Raw genomic sequence first — 19,501 nt, 5'->3', positions numbered from 1 at the left:
TCTTCTGGAGGCCGCCAATCTATATATGCATGCTATGATCTTCTCACATCTGAGATATTGACTCACAAGCAGGAGCTTCGATTCTGAAACCAATTGAATCACTCTGCAAACAAACACTTAAGATTTTTGATAACCAAACAGTTACCACCATTGTCACATCATTCACAAACATAATTATTTCAGTCTGGATAGCTTTAAGCACACAATACTTATTTCCCTCATTAAAATGCAAATCATTTTATAACATTTTTGACATGCGTTTTTCTGGATTTTTCTGTTGTTATTCTGTCTCTCACTGTTCATATAAACCTACCATTAAAATTATAGACTGATAATTTCTTTGTCAGTGGGCAAACATACAAAATCAGCAGGGGATCAAATAATTTTTTCCCCCACTGTAAATAAGGTATTTATGTTTTATGTTTTTTGTTTTAATATATGTATAAAAATTCTAAAAACCTGTTTTCGCTTTGTCATCATGGGGTACTGTGTGTAGATTGATGAGAAAAAAATTATATTTAAACAATTTTAGAAGAAGGCTGTAACGTAACAAAATATGGAAAATGTCAAGGGATCTAAAAACTTTCCGAAAGCACTGTAAATACTATACATGCCAGTCTCTCTTGGCTAAGAGTTGAGGAGAGACTGACTGCATCACTTCTTCTTTTTATAAGAAACATTAATGTGTTGAAAATTCCAAATTGTTTGCTTAGTCAACTTACACAGAGCTCTGACACACACGCACACATACCAGATTGTTGATGTAGTTCTGTCTTTGAGCTGTTCTTGTCTATTAATGTTCTGTATTATGTCATGTTTTATGTTTTGTGTGAACGCCAGGAAGAGTAGCTGCTGCTTTTGCAACAGCTAATGGGCATCCTATTAAAATACCAAACTCCTCTAAAATGAGGTATGACTGGTATGACTGTGTCAGTCCTCCCTCCTATCTTTAGTCCCCAGTGTAGATGTAAGGATTGACAGTCCATGAGATTGACATGATGCTGTAGTTTAAAACATAGTTTATAACTATAATAATGTTGTTGTTTTATGGGGGGGTTATAATTGGAGGGTAAAAAGCATGAGCTGACACAAAAAACCTTTGTAGAGGTGCTGACTAACGGAAAGTAAACCCTATGAAAATAAACAAGAAAAGTCGCACACACTAGATGTGTTCCCAACAATTGCATGGGTATATAGAGAGTGTGACAATACAACACCCACTCTGCACATACACAGACTGCCATTACACACTGTGGTCAGAGGAGGGCGACAGAGCTCCACTACTGTCCACCATGAGAAGCTTTGAAGGATATGCAGTAGAATGTTTTATTTTTATTTATTTTTATTTAACATCTATTTATCAAGCAAGTCAGTTAAGAACAAATTCTTATTTACAATGACAGCATACCCCAGCCAAACCCGTACAACGCTGATCCAATTGTGAGACACCCAATGGGACTCCCAATCACGGCCGGATGTGATACAGCCTGGAATCGAATCATTGACTGTAGTGACCCCTCTTGCACTGACATGCAGTGCCTTAGACCGCTGCGCCCCTCGGGAGCCCCAAAGCAGCAATTCTACTGTCAAGCTTCATTGACCTTCTCCTGGGAATGACAACCACTGTTGAGGGACAGAAACTACGATGTAGGCGGGTCAAACTAGTCCTCATTTAAGATATAGTTATAATGTGTGGTTTGTTTATGATTTTCATATCCTCAAATGTGATATACACTAGGCCTACCTTTGGAAACTGCTGACTTCATTTATCTGTGTGTTTTTTGTGTATATGTGTTTATGTGTATTTGCATAAAGATCGAGCTTTGCATAGCTGTCCTGCTTCATTGCTCCACATACTTTAAAACCCCAGTGTTGATCAGTGACTGTTCACTCCTTTCAGAGCCACTGACACGCAGCACAATGATGATGTCACTGATTCTACTGCTGGGGACACTGGGGCTCCTTGTTCAGGGTGAGAGACACTTTGACAACTGTGGTTCATTATGGGTTTGGCTTCATAGTTGCACTTCATTTGTTAATTCAACATGACAGATTAAATACAGATTTAGCTTGATAGGCTGTGCTTTACGATATGCTTGTTGTTGTGATAACCTTACTAAACCTTTCTTTACTTTTGTTTATTTTTCAGAATCATCAGCAGATATAATTCTGACCCATTCTCAACTATCTCAGTCTGTTAGTCCAGGAAAGACTGTCTCTATCAGCTGTACAGCCAGTTCAGATATTGGTATTAATATCCAATGGTACTTGCAGAAACCTGGAGAAGCTCCTAAACTCCTGGTTTATGATGCTACAAACCGTCAGTCTGGGATTCCAGGTCGTTTCAGTGGAGGTGGATCTGGTTCTCAATTCACTCTGACCATCAGTGGAGTCCAGGCTGAAGATGCAGGAGATTACTACTGTCAGCAGCGTTACAACTATCCGTTCACACAGTGTTAGAGCGTCGTACAAAAACCTCCCTCAGCTAAAGAGGAACTGCTCTGACTCAACAGCTACAGAGCTACAGAGTCTCCTGTATTCTAAAGTATTCAAAACACCAAATAATCAAATATGACACTACAATACAATAATGTAATTGGTTAGACTTGTCAATAGACTATGATATTGTACATATCTCTCAATATATTCTGCAACAAAATGTGTTAACACACTGGGACCACTAAGGATACAGAGCTGTGGAAAATGCTTTCTTTTGAAGGATATGTTGAACAAAATTCAGAATAGTTTTTTAAAGCTATGATTTATCTTCATATTGTACGGAGAACCCATTTCAGTACACAATAGCATGAATGTTGACCCTGTCCAAATTCAACATCCCAACTATTCATGCCCTACAAACCCTGAAAGAGTGAATTCAATCATATCGATTCTATTCTGGGCAGTGATAAAACCTACAGCATGCATTTCATTGAATGAGTTGGTGTTTGTTAAATGTAAGGTACCAGGGAGAGATGGCTTGGGTATGGATAATGATGAGAGGAACCTTGTCTTAGGGGCCAAACTCTGGTTTCTGTACAATAAGAACAGTCTTCATGGCTCATTTCTCCTACAGCAGAGTGGAATTTACACTACCTTCCACTGAGTTGTATTAATTTCCACAGAACACAGAGAGCCCGAATTGATTATCCCTTTTATACCGTGACTATAATTCAACACATTTGTCGCTAGAAATGTGTTCATTTGCAGGCAGAAATGTGTTTAACATCCACTGATGTAGATTTCTAGATAGCTCCAGAAGTTGGCTTGGTAACCAAGCAAACAAAACAGCAAACCAAACCATCAGTCCTAGCTTGCTATTATGAAAATTGAATAAAACAATACCAATAATGTTTTTAATTCAACTTTTGCTTTCAAAAGTAGCTCAATAGAACATGTAAGAATTAACTATAGCCATTGAATTCTACCGTGCTGATACACCGTGCATTATTTAAGCAATAAGGCAAGACGGGGTGTGGTATATGGCCAATTTACCAAGGCTAAAGGGCAGTTCTTAAGCACGACGCAACGCGACGCAACGCGGATACAGCCCTTAGCTTTGGTATATTGGCCATATACCGCAAACCCCTGAGGTGCCTTATTGCTATTAGAAACTGGTTAGCAACATAATGAGAGCAGTAAAATGTATGTTTTGTCATACCTGTGGTATACGGCCTGGCTGGCTGTCAGCCAATCAGCACACAGGACTCGAACCACATAGTTTTTAAAGGGAATTATACAACAGGTGGGTCTAATCCTGAATGCTGATTGGGTAAAACTGCATTCCAGCCGGTTTCTATTCCACGAGTTACCACCAGCAAAATCTATGATATTAAAATGCCTATTTACTCTGTTCCACCTGACTGCTCAAACCATTGTCTCATCAGCCCAGCCAGCCAATTTATAAACTTGATAACCCCTATAAAAAAGTATCTAGGCTTTGTCTCACATTTATTTCAGACTAACATTTCATTTTCAAAAGCAGAGATTTGTATGAACCTTACTGTCTGTCTCTTCAAAATGTGCAACATTGTTTCAATATTCAAATTCGATCTCCAGCTGTCCCATAGTAATGGATGTGTCAGGACGAGACAAACAGGAAGTGTTTCTCAGCCAGTCTAAATCATGGATCAGCTGGCATCATTTTTATGGATATATACAAAGAAATGTCAATTGAAAAAAGGTTCAACAAAATGTGGCCAGTTTGCAGTCTTTCCAGCTTCAGTTTGAAGTGATTGTGTTAGCTGTGTTGTTGGCTAGCTTCTCTGATCAACAGTGTCCTGACGAGTCAGCACATTTTCTAGGCCAGGAAATATAGCACCTCATTGTTATGGAGGTTTCCAAATAAATGTCACTAGAAAACAGTTTAAACAAATGCAAATGCAGCTATTGTTATTCTGGCTGCACTGTTTGACACGACTGTAAGTTAGCCGTAGTAGGCTAGCTAGCATGCAAGGAATAAGTATGTTGCCAGCCAGTATTGCAATGGAACATTTAGTACGAACGACTGGGTTGGGTCCATAGATAGAGAACAAAAAGACTGAACGACTGGGTCGCGTCTCTGGCAACCGAACCAATATAATGAACCTCAGATTTGTGTCAGGACTAAATCTCATGAAAGGATGAAATAGCATGAAAAATGTTGGTCACCCATTGTATAAAAGTGATAATGCCCTCGAAGCCCGTGTTTGGAGGATATATTGGCACAGATTGCCAGCCCTCGACATCGCCTCGGGCCTAACAACACCGGTGACAATATATCCTCCAAACACCAGATTCTCGGGCATAATCAATAAAATAATGCAAGCTCTAGAAAGCCCTTCAAGCCAATCAGAAACATGTATTCAACAGTGCAGTGGTATAAAAAAAATGTATTGTCATTTTGGTCCTTGATCTACACAAAATACTGTAATGTCAAAATGGAGGAAGAATTCTAACATTTGTAAAACATTTATGAAAAATACAAAATGAATATTACATTTACTCATTTAGCAGACACGTTTAGCAAACGCTCTTATCTTGATTGCATAAGTATTTACATCACTGAGTCAATACATGCCTTTGGCCTTTGTACATACCCATAAAGACACACAGCTGTGATTACAGCTGTGTGTCTTTATGGGTATGTCTTTAAGAGTTTTGCACCCCTGGATTTTACAATATGTGCACATTATTCTTTCACAAATTCTTCAAGCTCTGTCAAGTTGGTTGTTGATCATAGCTCGACAGCTATTTTCAAGTCTTGCCATAGATTTTCAATCAGAACATGTAGGCCACTCAGAAACATTCAGTCAACCTGGCAAGAAACTCCAGTGTATACCAGTGCTCCCGCACATTGGCTAGCCGGCTATCTGCATTGTGTCCCACCACCCACCCACCAACCCCTATTTTACGCTACTGCTATACAATAGCCTCGCTACTGTATATAGCCTGTCTTTTTACTGTTGTTTTATTTCTTTACCTACCTATTGTTCACCTAATACCTTTTTTGCACTATTGGTTAGAGCCTGTAAGTAAGCATTTCACTGTAAGGTCTACACCTGCTGTATTCAGCGCACGTGACAAATAAACTTTGATTTGATTTGATATATTTGGCCTTGTGTTTTAGGTTATTTTCCTGCTGAAAGATGAATTTGTCTCCCAGTGTCTGTTGGAAAGCAGACTGAAACAGGTTTTCTTCTAAGATTTTGTTTGTGCTTAGCTCTATTCCGTTTCATTTACCTGGAGAAAATAAAATACAATCCAAAGTGTAGTTACTAAATTAACTACGGTCAAAGCGATATACAATGTCTTCTATTTTATTTTTACCCATCTACCAATAGCTGCCCTTCTTTGCGAGACATTGGAAAACCTCACTGGTCTTTCTGGTTAAATCTGTGTTTGAAATTCACTCCTCGACTGTTTAATACTATTATTGCACAAGGAGCGAGTCAATGAAACGTATTATGTGACTTGTTAAGCCCATTTTTACTCCTGAACTTATTTAGGCTTGCCATAACAAAGGGGTTGAATACTTATTGACTCAACACATTTCAGCTTTTCATTGTATATCAATTAGTAAAACAATTATAAAAACATAATTACACTTTAATATTATGGGGTATTGTGTGCTTGCCAGTAACACAAAATAAATTTATTGAAAAAGTAAATGGCTGTGAAAACTTTCTGACGTGACTGTATAGCAACATAATCCACAGCAGTTTTCATACTGTTGGAAGTTCAATGGGGAACATGAATGTGTCCAGTGTACTGTAGTTCCAGAGTGTACCTGTAGGGGGCATCAGTTACAATGCAGAATTCCGTGAGCAGTTCCATGTCTCTGTTATCATTCCCCTCTGTGTCTGTCTGGAGGTTTTTGTACAGCCAGTCAATCAGACTCTATCACTGTGCTGGACTTTTGGTGGAGGGACCAAACTGAGTGTTGGCAGTAAGTATTCAGTTCTAGATCTTGACCTCTGATATCAAAATCCCAATTAATTTTCTTAACTATATTACAACTCCCTTAAATAGAAAGTAGAAATGTATATTTATTTTTGGAGAATTTGTTTTGCATTTATTATCCTTAAAGTAAATTTAGTTCAATTAAAATGCCTATTCAAGATGTAATATATTAAACAAGTTTATACAGTGGGTATTCATTTGGAACAGGGATACTGTTCAAATCAGAGTAGTTTAGATAAATGTAGCTTTACAAAGAGCAAAAGCAGAGTCTCTATAGTGTCAGAGGTTTTTGTACGGCCGCTGAATGAGATTGTAACACTGTGGTACACTTTTGGTGGAGGCACTAGACTGGATATTGGAAGTAAGTTTACCTACCTCTAATAAAGAAAATGTACTGACCTTGCATATAGATGCACTGATAATCTTGTGAGAGAAGGAACTAAGATTAAAATGGAAATAAATGCTATGCATAGTTATGTTTTTGGTAAAAGAGTTATTCTCTTCATAAGAGTCCCCATTTGTGTAAAAAAAGATTTTGGTTATTAAACCTCAAATTTGAAGCTATTATTTTTGGTTAACAGACCCATTCTCGTAAATAATATCACTATTCATTTTATTTGAATGTGTCTTTTAAATGTATATAATTGTTGTAAGATGGTTAAATTCAACATAAATTTACTCCTTCAGCATTCAGCTGCAAAGTTTTGCTTCGCTTTGCTATCTATTTGCTATTTACTATTTTGCTATCTTATTTGATCGCATTTGCTGTTTTATTTGCTATTTGCTATCTATTTGCTATCTGTTTGCTATCTATTGAAAAGACTTGCTATCTTGCGAAGTCCAGCTTTCTGCTGTTCATATGAATATAGGTTTATTTTCAATTTGATACAATATCTTGTAAATTACACATAACTTTATTTATTTTCTTTCGGTAAATTAAAACTTAAATGTTTTAGTGTGTATTTTAAATTAAATGTAGATCATTGTTAGATGTTTACAGTCAACTGGAATTCATTTCTTCAGCATAGGCTTATTATCAACCAATTTTAATTGAATTCATAATTTAAGAATTGTTCATACATTCTGTGAAATGTTCTTTAAAATAATAATAATAATAATTAATAATGAAATGCAGTTTGATTCCTAGGAGTTTAATCCATTACAATAAGGGAGGAGAATACTGAAATATTTCACATTTTAAATTGTTACATTTTGAAGATAGTTGAATGTATTTTCAGTCATCTCATGTAGTTATAATAGGCTTCAGTAGCTACTCAAAGGGAAGTGAAAGAGTGACATAAAGACTGATAAACCAGCTGTCTGTTTGTTTGAGGAACAGAAACCTACTGATGGACAAAGCCTTCATTTACAGCTAAGATGTTAAACTGCTGCATCATTATTGTCGTATCAGTCTGGTGATTGACAGTTCCCCTCTCCATAACTTCCCACCTGTCTCCTAGGTGATGTTCGTCCCACCCTGACAATCCTGCCCCCCTCCAGTGTGGAGCTGCAGCAGGGGAAGGCCACTCTCATGTGCCTGGCCAACAAGGGCTTCCCCTCAGACTGGAAGCTGAGCTGGAAGGTGGACGGTAGCAGCAGTAACATCTGGGAGGTGACCAGGAGCCCCGGGGTCCTGGAGAAGGACGGCCACTACAGCTGGAGCAGCACCCTGACCCTCCCTGTCGACCAGTGGAAGAAGGTGGGCTCTGTGGTCTGTGAGGCCACCCAGGGCTCCCAGTCTCCACTCTCTGAGACACTGAGGAGAGACCAGTGTTCTGATTAATGAGCTCCCCCCTCTGACTCCACTGTTTTTACTCTGCACCTCTCCTTCTTACTGTTCCAGCAATACCAGCACACTGGTCTAATGCTGGGCTGGATCCTGTGTGGGAATCCTTCCTCCAGCTGGAGCTTTTAGCATAGTGGAACAAACACCAGAATATATATCTGATTCTGATGTCAAATAGATCTGCTTGGCTTTCATATCACATGTGTTCTGAACCTTATTACTGTAAGGCTGTTGGTTCTCACATGTTGAGATAATAAAGACGGTCAATATTTTAAATGGTTTGCCTGGATATCATTATTTAATGACTTTTACCATTAGACATTGAGATCTTTTTGATTTATTGCATTGTCATAAGGAATGTCGATCTCTCTACCCTGGAAAGTGATTTTCCTAATACATTTTACTCAATCAACCTCTCCCAATGAATGTTTGGCTGATTGGGCCACATTTGGTACCAGTCAAAACGATATCTACAGTGATACTAATACTGAAGCCATGTTCTCTAGACTCCCCAGTCTTTATGATGTTACCAGAGCCATGTATTAGAGAGGACATTGAGGTTTCTGCATTATGATGTATTTACATGACACTTCAACATTCTGTGGCAGACATAGTAGCTCCCCATTAACATTACAACAATGCTGTGTAACTGAATGTCTAGAATTAGAACAATATTAAACTCTAAAAGTTGGCCTAACTCTCTAAATATATGACTCTGGATGTTACCAATACTGAAGCCATGTGCTCCAAGCTCAATGGAACTCTCTGTGAACAGGTGAACATCTGGCCATGGTACTGCTCTATTCTGGGAGTGTTGTGGTCACCCTGCCCATGTAAATCTGAGTTTCAACCCCACCAGAGTTCACAATCACTCAGCCTCAAATCCTCTGGGACTGGGGCATCTGTGTGTCTGACTAAACAACTGAACATGGGCTGGGGAAGCAGACTTTACACTGGACTTTGCATAACGTTCAAATCGGGGAATTCACAGTCTTTTTATGGCTTTGTATACAGTATGTGGACTACATTCATTTGTGACATATGAAAAGTAATACTATTAAAGTAGTACTTCTTGAATGGAATCAATATGACTGTATTCACTCTTTCAAGGTTGGAGGGGTGTAGAAGTTGAGCAGGGCATGAATAGTTGGGTTCAAACAGGGTCGATATTCATGCTGTTGTGTAATGAAATGAGTGCTTCTTACAATATCAAGATACATCAAAGCGTGAAAAAAAATCTAGACCTATTCTGAATTTTGTTCAACATGTTGTTCAAAAGAAAACATTTTCTATTTCTTCTCTGTATCCTTAGTGGTCCCAGTGAGTTTAACAAAAATGTAACATTTTTGCAGAATATATTGAGAGATATGTACAGTATCATAGTCCATAGACAAGTCTAACCAATTACATTATTGTAGTTTCATATTTAGATTATTTGGTGTTTTGAACACTTTAGAATACGGGAGACTCTGTAGCTCTGCAGCTGTTGAGTCAGAACAGTTCCTCTTTAGCTGAAGGAGGTTTTTGTACGACGCTCTAACACTGTGTGAACGGAGAGCTGTTACTCTGCTGACAGTAGTAATCTCCTGCATCTTCAGCCTGGACTCCACTGATGGTCAGAGTGTAATGAGTATATGAACTACCAGATCCACTCCCACTGAAACGACCTGGAGTCCCAGACTGACGGGTTGTAGCATAATAAACCAGGAGTTTAGGAGCTTCTCCAGGTTTCTGTAGGTACCAGTTAAGCACATTACCAGTACTTGAACTGGCTGTACAGCTGATAGAGACAGTATCTCCTGGACTAACAGACTGAGATTTAGGAGACTGAGTCAGGATTATATCTCCTGATGATTCTGAAAGATAAACAAAGTGAAGAAAGGCTGATCAGTAAGGTTATCACAACAACATTGATATTATAAAGCATAGCCTATCAAGCTAAATGTTAAAAAAAGCTCTGTCATGTTAAATTAACGAATGAAGTATAACTCTGAATCCAAACCCATCATGAATCAAAGTTAGTCAAAGTGTCTCTCACCCTGAACAAGGAGCCCCAGTGTCCCCAGCAGTAGAATCAGTGACATCATCATTGTTCTGCGTGTCAGTGGCTCTGAAAGGAGTGAACAGTCACTGATCAACACTGGGGTTTTAAAAGTATGTGGAGCAATGAAGCAAATGTCTCATCTTTTATGCAAATATGTGCGCGCACACACACACACACACACACACACACACACACACACACACACACACATTCACACACACACACACACAGAGGGAGAGATAAAATAAGTCAGCAGTTTCCAAAAGTATGCTTACTCTATAACAAATCTGAGAAAATTAAAATCATAGACAAACCACACATTGTAACAACTATTTCTTGAATGGGGCCTAGTTTGATGTACCTCAACAGTGGTTGTCAGTCCCAGGAGAAGATAAATGAAGCTTGACAGTAGAATTGCTGCCTCTGCATTATGTCCTTCAAACCTTCTCATGGTGGACTGTAGTGGAGCTCTGTCTTCCTGTGTAATGGCAGTTTGAGTGACGGGTAGAGTGGGTGTTTTAAAGATCCCCAGAACTGTATAAAAAGAAAGTCACACACTCAATATAACCATTCAGTTGTTGGGAGCAAATCTAGTGTGCAACTTTCTTTCATTCTTTTATACAGTTTACTTTCCATTAGTCAGCACCTATTCAAGCATTATTGGGCTGTTCATCAGCTCATGGTTTTATCACCCTATCATAACCCAAAAAAACTATTTATATTTTCCAAATATGTTTAAAACTACAGTATCATGTCGATCTCATGTATTGTCATCCTTAAATCTACACTGGGGACTAAAGATAGGAGGCAGAGGGAGGAGGGAGGACTGACACAATCATATCAGTAATATCTCATATCAAAGGTGTTGAGGGCTTCTCATTCATATAGAAATAAAGCCTATAGTGTTGATTATATGGTTTACAGTATCAATATTGAGGATTTAGCTTTTTTCTTGTTTTGAACCGAAAGGCATGATCCTTTAGGTGGGGATAAAGTTGTTTATCCGTATACCAAATGTGTTACATCTGACATATCATAAGTTCTACCTTACTTTGGTCCAGAAACATTTTGTTTGGCAGTGTTGGCAAGTTGTCTCACTTCTTGAAACGGACATGGTTGAACCCATGTTGGGCATCAGAGTGGTGTAAGGGATGAAATGCATGTTTTTATTGATCTATTTAGGCACAAATGTTGTTGCATAGATCTAATATGTTTTTTCCATTGTGCTCAATGCTAAAATAGCTGTCAAGATTTTGACATAGAATGAGGCAACTTAACAAGTGTGATGAGGTAGTTTAACACTTTATGGAACTTGGAGCTCGTCTGAATGAAAGCAGAAGTAGCCTCTATGTAGCATACTGTAATATAAATACAACATTTTTATTAATGAAAACAAAATCTATTTATTCATGTATGGGAAATATGAGAAGCAATGGAATGTTGGATTTGACCAATGGAGCTCAAGCTTGAATCGGGGTTGGATCACCAAAGGAACAAATCTAGGCTACCCTATGGATACATAGAAAGTACAGGCGATACAGCTTGCTGGTGAACCGGCCCAGAGTCCAGCCAGGCAGTAGAGTATAGTTCCACACAGGTATCGTGGCCATGTACAAGATGTCGGAGGACGCCAGGTTCAGCATGAGGCACACGGTAAAGTTGGGGTGTTGGGACGAGCAGCGCAGTGTGACCACCAGAACAGCTATGTTACCAGGGAGGCCCAGCGCACAGCACAGCCCCAGGACGATGTTTGAAATCAGGGGGCCTAAATCCAGGGAGGTGGGGTCCATGCTGGAGGTGCTGGAGGAGTTCAGGTGCTGCATGGTTGATGAAAGATAAGAGATCTAAGAGCTATCTGGAAGACAGTAGACTTTAGACATCTAATTCTTTGTTACTCGAAAATAATGGATACTGTTAAAACAGTCTGTTCACTAGAAAACAGAGTCTGCTTGAAATCCTCGCAAGTTTTTCTCTTCTCTTGATCTCATGTCATAGAGTGATAATAAGTGAACGGTGTGGGTTAACTGCCTCTGGTCAGCTTCCTCCTGATGAGCTGTGTGTGTTTTTTTTGTTGCACATTTACCCATTTTTCTCCCTAATTTGTAGTTACAGTCTTGTTCCATCACTAGAACTCCCCTACGGACTCGGGAGAAGCGTATGTCGAGAGCCAAAGGTCACTCAAAACACACCTCTGTCAAGCCACACTGCTTCTTGACACACTGCTCACTTAACCCGGAAGCCAGCCGTACCAATGTGTCGGAGTAAACACCTTCCAGCTGGCGACCAGAGTCAGCTTGCAGGCTCCTGGCCCACCACAAGGAGTCGCTAGAGTGCCATGGGACAAGGATATTTCTGACCATGCATACTGTATAGAAGCATTGATGATCACATGAGACAAGAAACTAAGATTCAAAATTAAATAAATACTATGCATGATCATGTGTCACAATTTTTGTGAATAGCTGAATATACCTTTCGTTAGACCTCAAGTATTAAGCTATTATTGTTGGTTAAAAGACCCTGTCTCATAAATCATATCAGTATTCATTATACTGTAATGTGTCTTTAAGTGTATAAAATTGTTGTAAGATGGATATAGTCAACTTTCATTCAGCTGCAAAGTTTTGGTTAGTTTTGCTATCAATTTCCTATTTCCTGTTTTGCTATCTTATTTGATCTCATTTGCTATTTTATATGCTATTTTATATGTTATTTGCTATCTGTTGAAAAGTCTTGCTGTCTTGCGAAGTCAGGCTGTTCTGCTGTTCATATCAATATACATTTATTTTCAGTTTGTGATAGAATGTCTTGTTAATCATACATAACTATATTCATTTTCTAAAACTTTTAAATGTTTTAGTGAGTCTTTTAAATAAAATGTATAATATTGTTAGATGTTTACAGTCAACTGGAATTTACTTCCTCAGCACAGGCATTTTATCAACCGATTTTGAATAAATTCATAATTTAAGAATTGTTCATACATTCTGTTGAATGTTCTTCAAAACAAAAATATTAATTAATAATGAAATGCAGTTTGATTCACAGGATTTTGTTACATTATAATAAGGGAAGTATGTTAAAATATTTTAAATATTACAATTTCGAAGATAATTGAATATATTTTCTGTCATCTCATGAAGTTATAATTTGCTTCAGTAGCTACTCAAAGGGAGGTGAAAGAGTGACATAAAGAAGTATAAATTAACTGTCTGTTTGAGGAACAGAAACCTAGTGATGGACAAAGCCTTCATTTACAGCTAAGATGTTAAACTGCTGCATCATTATTGTCGTATCAGTCTGGTGATTGACTGACAGTTCCCCTCTCCATAACTTCCCACCTGTCTCCTAGGTGACGTTCGTCCCACCCTGACAGTCCTGCCCCCCTCCAGTGTGGAGCTGCAGCAGGGGAAGGCCACTCTCATGTGCCTGGCCAACAAGGGCTTCCCCTCAGACTGGAAGCTGAGCTGGAAGGTGGACGGTAGCAGCAGCAGCAACACCTGGGAGGTGACCAGGAGCCCCGGGGTCCTGGAGAAGGACGGCCACTACAGCTGGAGCAGCACCCTGACCCTCCCTGTCGACCAGTGGAAGAAGGTGGGCTCTGTGATCTGTGAGGCCACCCAGGGCTCCCAGTCTCCACTCTCTGAGACACTGAGGAGAGACCAGTGTTCTGATTAATGAGCTCCTCCCCTGATTCCACTGTTTTTACTCTGTTCTGCACTCAGCATCTCTCTTCCGTACTGATCCAGCACTACTACCACACTGGTCTGGTGCTGGGCTGGGCCTTACTCCAGAATATCTGTCTGATTCTGATGTCATAGATCTGCTTGGCTTTCTTACATTTGTTATGCTTTATTTCTGTAATGCTGTTAGATCTGTCATGTTGAGATAATAAATACTTTTTCCATCCTTAATATTGTTGCCTGGATATCCTTAGAAAATTAGTTTTACCATTATACATGGAGATATTTATATATAATGTATATTATGTAAAAAAAAAAAATCCTTATACATTTCAGTCAATGAACCTCTCTCATAGGGTGCATGGCTAATTGGGCCAAATTTGGTACCTGTCAAAGTGATACCTGCAGTGATACTGATGCCATGTGCTCTAAACCCACTGGTCTTAATTATAATATAAATACTGAAGCCATATGCTTTAAACTCACTGGTCTTCATGGTGATACTAATACTGAAGCCATCATTGATACTAATACTGAAAAAAAACTCACTGAAACTCTCTGGGGACACGTGATCATCTGGCCACGGTACTGCTCTATTCTGGGAGCGTGGAAATCACTCTGGCAATGCAAATCTGAGTTCCACTCCATCACAGCTCACAATGTCCTGAAGTCAAATCCTCTGGGACTGGGGCAGCTGTATATTTAACTAGAGTTCTGAACATGAGGGGAAGCAGACTTTACACTGGACTTTGCATAACGTTCAAATGGGGTATTCTACTCAAGGGTATTTTTATGGGTTTTATACTGTGTGGTTAACTGTGTATTTATGACTACTACTATGTACTGTTAAGTCAAATGAAAAGGGTGCTTCTTAAATTGGAATCAATATGACTTCCTTCACTCGTTCAGGTTTGAAGGGGTGTAAAAGTTGAATATGGACTGTGAGATGAGTAGTTGAGTTGGGTCAGACAGGTGAAACTTTCAGAGGTCAATCATAAACAGAGGTGTAAATCAGAACCTGATGTCAAAATAAAATCAAATCACATTGTATTGGTCACATACACATGTTTAGCAGATGTTAATGCGAGTGTAGTGAAATGCTTGTGCTTCTAGTTCCGACTATGCAGTAATATCTAACAAGTAATCTACCAAATTCACAACTTCCTTATACACACAAATGTAAAGGGATGAATAAGAATATGTACATACAAATATATGGATGAGCGATGGCATGCGGCATATGCAAGATGCAGTAGATGGAGTAGAATACAGTATATACATATGAGATGAGTAACGTAGGATATGTAAACATTATTAAAGTGGCGTATTTAAAGTGACTAGTGATAGCTTTATTAAGTCTGTTTATTGAAGTGGCCAGAGATTTGAGTCTGTATGTTGAAAGCAGCCTCTCTATGTGATGGCTGTTTAACAGTCTGATGGCCTTGATATAGAAGCTGTTTTTCAGTCTCTTGGTCCCAGCTTTGATGCACCTGTACTGACCCCGCCTTCTGGATGATAGCGGGGTGAACAGGCAGTGGCTCGGGTGGTTGTTGTCCTTGATGATCTTTTTGGCCTTCCTGTTACGTCGGGTGCAGTAGGTGTCCTGGAGGGCAGGTAGTTTGCTCCCGGTGATGCGTTGTGCAGACCGCACTACCCTCTGGAGAGCCTTGCGGTTGAGGGCGGTGCAATTGCTGTACCAGATGGTGATACAGCCCTACCGGATGCTCTCGATTGTGAATCTGTAAAAGTTTGTGAGTGTTTTAGATGACAAGACACATTTCTTCAGCCTCCTGAAGTGGTTCTTCACCATGCTGTCTGTGTGGGTGGACCATTTCAGTTTATCCGTGATGTGTACGCCGAGGACTTAAAACTTTCCACCTTCCACCTTCTCCAATACTGTCCCTTTAATGTGGATGTGGAAGTGCTCCCTCTGCTGTTTCCCTAAGTCCACGATCATCTCCTTTGTTTTGTTGACGTTGAGTGGGAGGTTATTTTCCTGACATCACATTCCGAGGGCCCTCACCTCCTCCCTGTAGGCAGTCTCATCATTGCTGGTAATCAGGCCTACCACTGTAGTGTCGTCTGCAAACTTGATGATTGAGTTGGAAGCATGCATGGCCACGCAGTCATGGGTGGACAGGGAGTACAGGAGAGGGTTGAGAACGCACCCTTGTGGGGCCCCAGTGTTGAGGATCAGCGGGGTAGAGATGTTGTTTCCTATCCTCACCACCTGGGGGTGGCCCGTCAGAAAGTCCATGACCCAGTTGCGCAGGGCGGGGTCGAGACCCAGGGTCTCGAGCTTAATGATGAGTTTAATGATGAGTCAATGAACAGCATTCTTACATAGGTATTCCTCTTGTCCAGATGGGATAGGGCAGTGTGATGGTGATTGCGTCGTCAGTGGACCTATTGGGGTGGTAAGCAAATTGGAGTTGGTCTAGGGTATCAGGTAGGGTGGAGGGAATATGGTCTAGTCTCTCAAAGCACTTCATGATGACAGAAGTGAGTGCAATGGGGCGATAGTCATTTAGCTCAGTTACCTTAGCTTTCTTGGAAACAGGAACAAGGGTGGCCATCTTGAAGCATGTGGGGACAACAGACTGGGATAGGGATTGGTTGAATATGTCCAATAACACACCAGCCAGCTGGTTTGCGCATGTTCTGATTATGAAGCTAGGGATTTTTATTTATTTATTTCACCTTTATTTAACCAGGTAGGCTAGTTGAGAACAAGCTCTCATTTACAACTGCGAGCTGGCCGTCTGGGCCAGCAGCCTTGCGAGGGTTAACATGTTTAAATGTTTTACTCACGTTGGCCACGGAGAAGGAAAGCCCACAGGCTTTGGTAGCGGGCCGTGTCAGTGGCACTGTATTGTCCTGAAAGCGAGCAAAGAAGTTTAATTTGTCTGGGAGCAAAACGTCGACGGAGCTGGTTTTCTTTTTGTACTCCGTGATTGACTGTAGACCCTGTCACATACGTCTTGTGTTTGAGCCGTTGAATTGCGACTCTACTTTGTCTTTATACTGACTCTTTGCTTGTTTGATTGCCTTGCGGAGGAAGTAGCTGCACTGTTTGTATTCGGTCGTGTTTCCGGTCACCTTGTCATGATTAAAAGCGGTGGTTCGTGCTTTCAGTTTCGTGCGAATGCTGCCATCAATCCACGGTTTCTGGTTAGGGAAGGTTTTAATGGTCACAGAGGCTACGTTATCTCTCATGCACTTGCTAATAAACTCTCTAACCGAGTCAGCGTATACATCAATGTTATTGTCTGAGGCTATCCGGAAGATATCCCAGTCCACGTGATCGAAGCAATCTTGAAGCATGGAATCCGATTGGTCAGACCAGCGTTGTATTGACCTGAGCACGAGCGTTTCCTGTTTTAGTTTCTGTCTATAGGCTGGGAGCAACAAAATAGAGACATGGTCAGATTTGCCGAAGGCAGGCCGGGGAAGGGCTTTGTATGCATCGCGGAAGTTCGAGTAGCAATGATCCAGAAAGCTATCAGCTCTTGTCGCGCATTCGATATGCTGATAGAGTTTAGGAAGTATGGTTCTTAGGTTAGCTTTGTTACCTACAATAAATGCAGCCTCAGGATGTATGGTTTCCAGTTTACATAGAGTCCAGTGAAGTTCTTTTAGGGCCGACGAGGGATCTGATTGGGGGGGGGGGGGATATACACGGCTGTGACTATAATCAAAGAGAGTTCTCTTGGAAGATATTGCGGTCTGCATTTGATTGTAAGGAATTCTCGGTCTGGTGAACAAAAGGACTTGAGTTCCTGTATGTTGTTATGATTAATGACTCATGGTGTAATCACAAGGTATACACCCCCGCCCTTCTTCTTACCAAAGAGATGTTTGTTTCTGTCGGCGCGATGCGTGAAAAACCAGGTGGCTGTACCGACTCCGACAACATATCCCGAGTCAGCCATGTTTCTGTGAAACAGAGAATGTTACAATCTCTGATGTTTCTCTGGAAGGCAACTCTTGCCCTAATTTCATCCACCTTGTTGTCTAGAGATTGGACATTATAATATGCTCGGAAGCGGTGGATGGTGTGCTCGCCTTCTGAGTCTGACCAGTAGGCCGTTCCGTTGGCCTATCCTGCAGCGACCGCGTTGTTTTGGGTCGGCCTCTGGGATAAGATCGCATGTCCAGGGTGGAGGTCCGTACAAAGGATCCTCTTCGGAAAAGGCGTATTCCTGGTCGTAATGATGGTAAATTGACATTGCTTTTATATCCAATAGTTCTTCCCAGCTGTATGTAATAACACTTGAGATTTTCTGGGCTATGTAGGAAATAATACATTAAAAAAACTAATAACTGCATAGATTTCTAAGGATCTGAAGCAAGGCAACCATCTCTGTCGGCACCATCTTGGTCCTGAACATAACAGAAAACTTTTCCCAATCTTTACTTCTAACACTTTGTTCAGCATCTTCTTCTAAAGTGAAGCATCCTCTACAGCTCAGTATCCTCCGTGTCCCAGTGTGTTTGTGAATGAAGCTCCAGAGAGAAGAGTGTTCCAAACTAGAGTTGCAATCCAGCAGGACTCCACTGGAAGTCTCCCTTACTCATACTGACCAGAGATCAGAGGAGCCCCAGCCATGAATACAACCTCCAATAGGAGATAGAAACACACAGAGACAAAAACACACTTTACGACTCACAGTTAGGACATGTGTTAACATTTGGAGATAAAATGTATCACATAACTGACATTAGATGTGAATACAAAAACATAAAAGCCTTACTTGTTTTCTTTTCAAATTCAAATATTGATTCAATGTTTAGGACCTATCTGGGTTGGATCAATCAAATTGATTTTTATGTATTAAATTCAACACTTCTATTCATTTACGTTTTATAATAAAAAACATTAAAAAATGAATTCATGAGATGTGCAGTATTGAAATTAATTTACTGAATTATACAATTGAATTATTGAATCTATGAAAATAAATGGACCCTCAGCCTGATTGCAATGGTTTCCATTTTTTGCATGAGGGACAGTAGTAGTCCTCTGTCGCCCTCTTTTGACCACAATGCATAATCGCAGTTTGTGTGGTGTGCAGAGTGGGTGTTTTATTAAGTTAAACTTCTCCCAGATCCATAGAAAAAGAAAGTCCCAACTTTTATATACCCATTCAATTGTCTGGAGAATAATGTAGTGTGACTTTAAAAAATCCCAGGCACACTGTGGAACACTTTCAACAACTTGTAGAGTCCATGGCCTGACAAATGACGCTTCTGAGGGCAAAAAGGGGGATGCAACTCAATATTAAGAAGGTGTTCTTAATGTTTTGTATACTCAGTGAATATTATGTTGAGGATTTTGCCTTTTTCAAATGGTTTACCTAAAGGCATGGTCTTGTTGGGATTACGTTGTTTGTCCTTGTATCAAATGTGTTGTTACTGTGAGGGTCAACGCTGGAGACGTGAAGCAGGTACAGGGAGAACATTTACTAAACAACGGACATGAAACAGGACAGGAACAGCGTCTGGACAGGGGAAAAATAACGACATCAATGCTGACAAAGGGAACAAACT

General features: G+C 40.1%; 2 gene segments (V, D, J or C); both read left to right on the top strand.

Annotated features, from left to right (window-relative positions):
* The first annotated feature begins 1,866 nt into the window (after window positions 1-1,866).
* Window positions 1,867-8,500, top strand: LOC115173649 (Ig kappa chain V region Mem5-like). The segment is given in 4 exon segments: window positions 1,867-1,972; window positions 2,150-2,447; window positions 6,765-6,799; window positions 7,899-8,500. Coding segments are annotated over 4 exon segments (708 nt in total).
* Window positions 8,501-13,599: 5,099 nt separating this feature from the next.
* LOC115173650 (Ig kappa-b4 chain C region-like) lies at window positions 13,600-14,182 on the top strand. The segment is given in 1 exon segment: window positions 13,600-14,182. A coding segment is annotated over 1 exon segment (255 nt).
* Window positions 14,183-19,501: the final 5,319 nt, after the last annotated feature.

The sequence above is a fragment of the Salmo trutta genome, chromosome 34, assembly GCF_901001165.1.
Source record: "Salmo trutta chromosome 34, fSalTru1.1, whole genome shotgun sequence".
NCBI classification, from domain to species: Eukaryota; Metazoa; Chordata; class Actinopteri; order Salmoniformes; family Salmonidae; genus Salmo; species Salmo trutta.
This window is presented reverse-complemented; position numbering and strand designations above follow the sequence as displayed.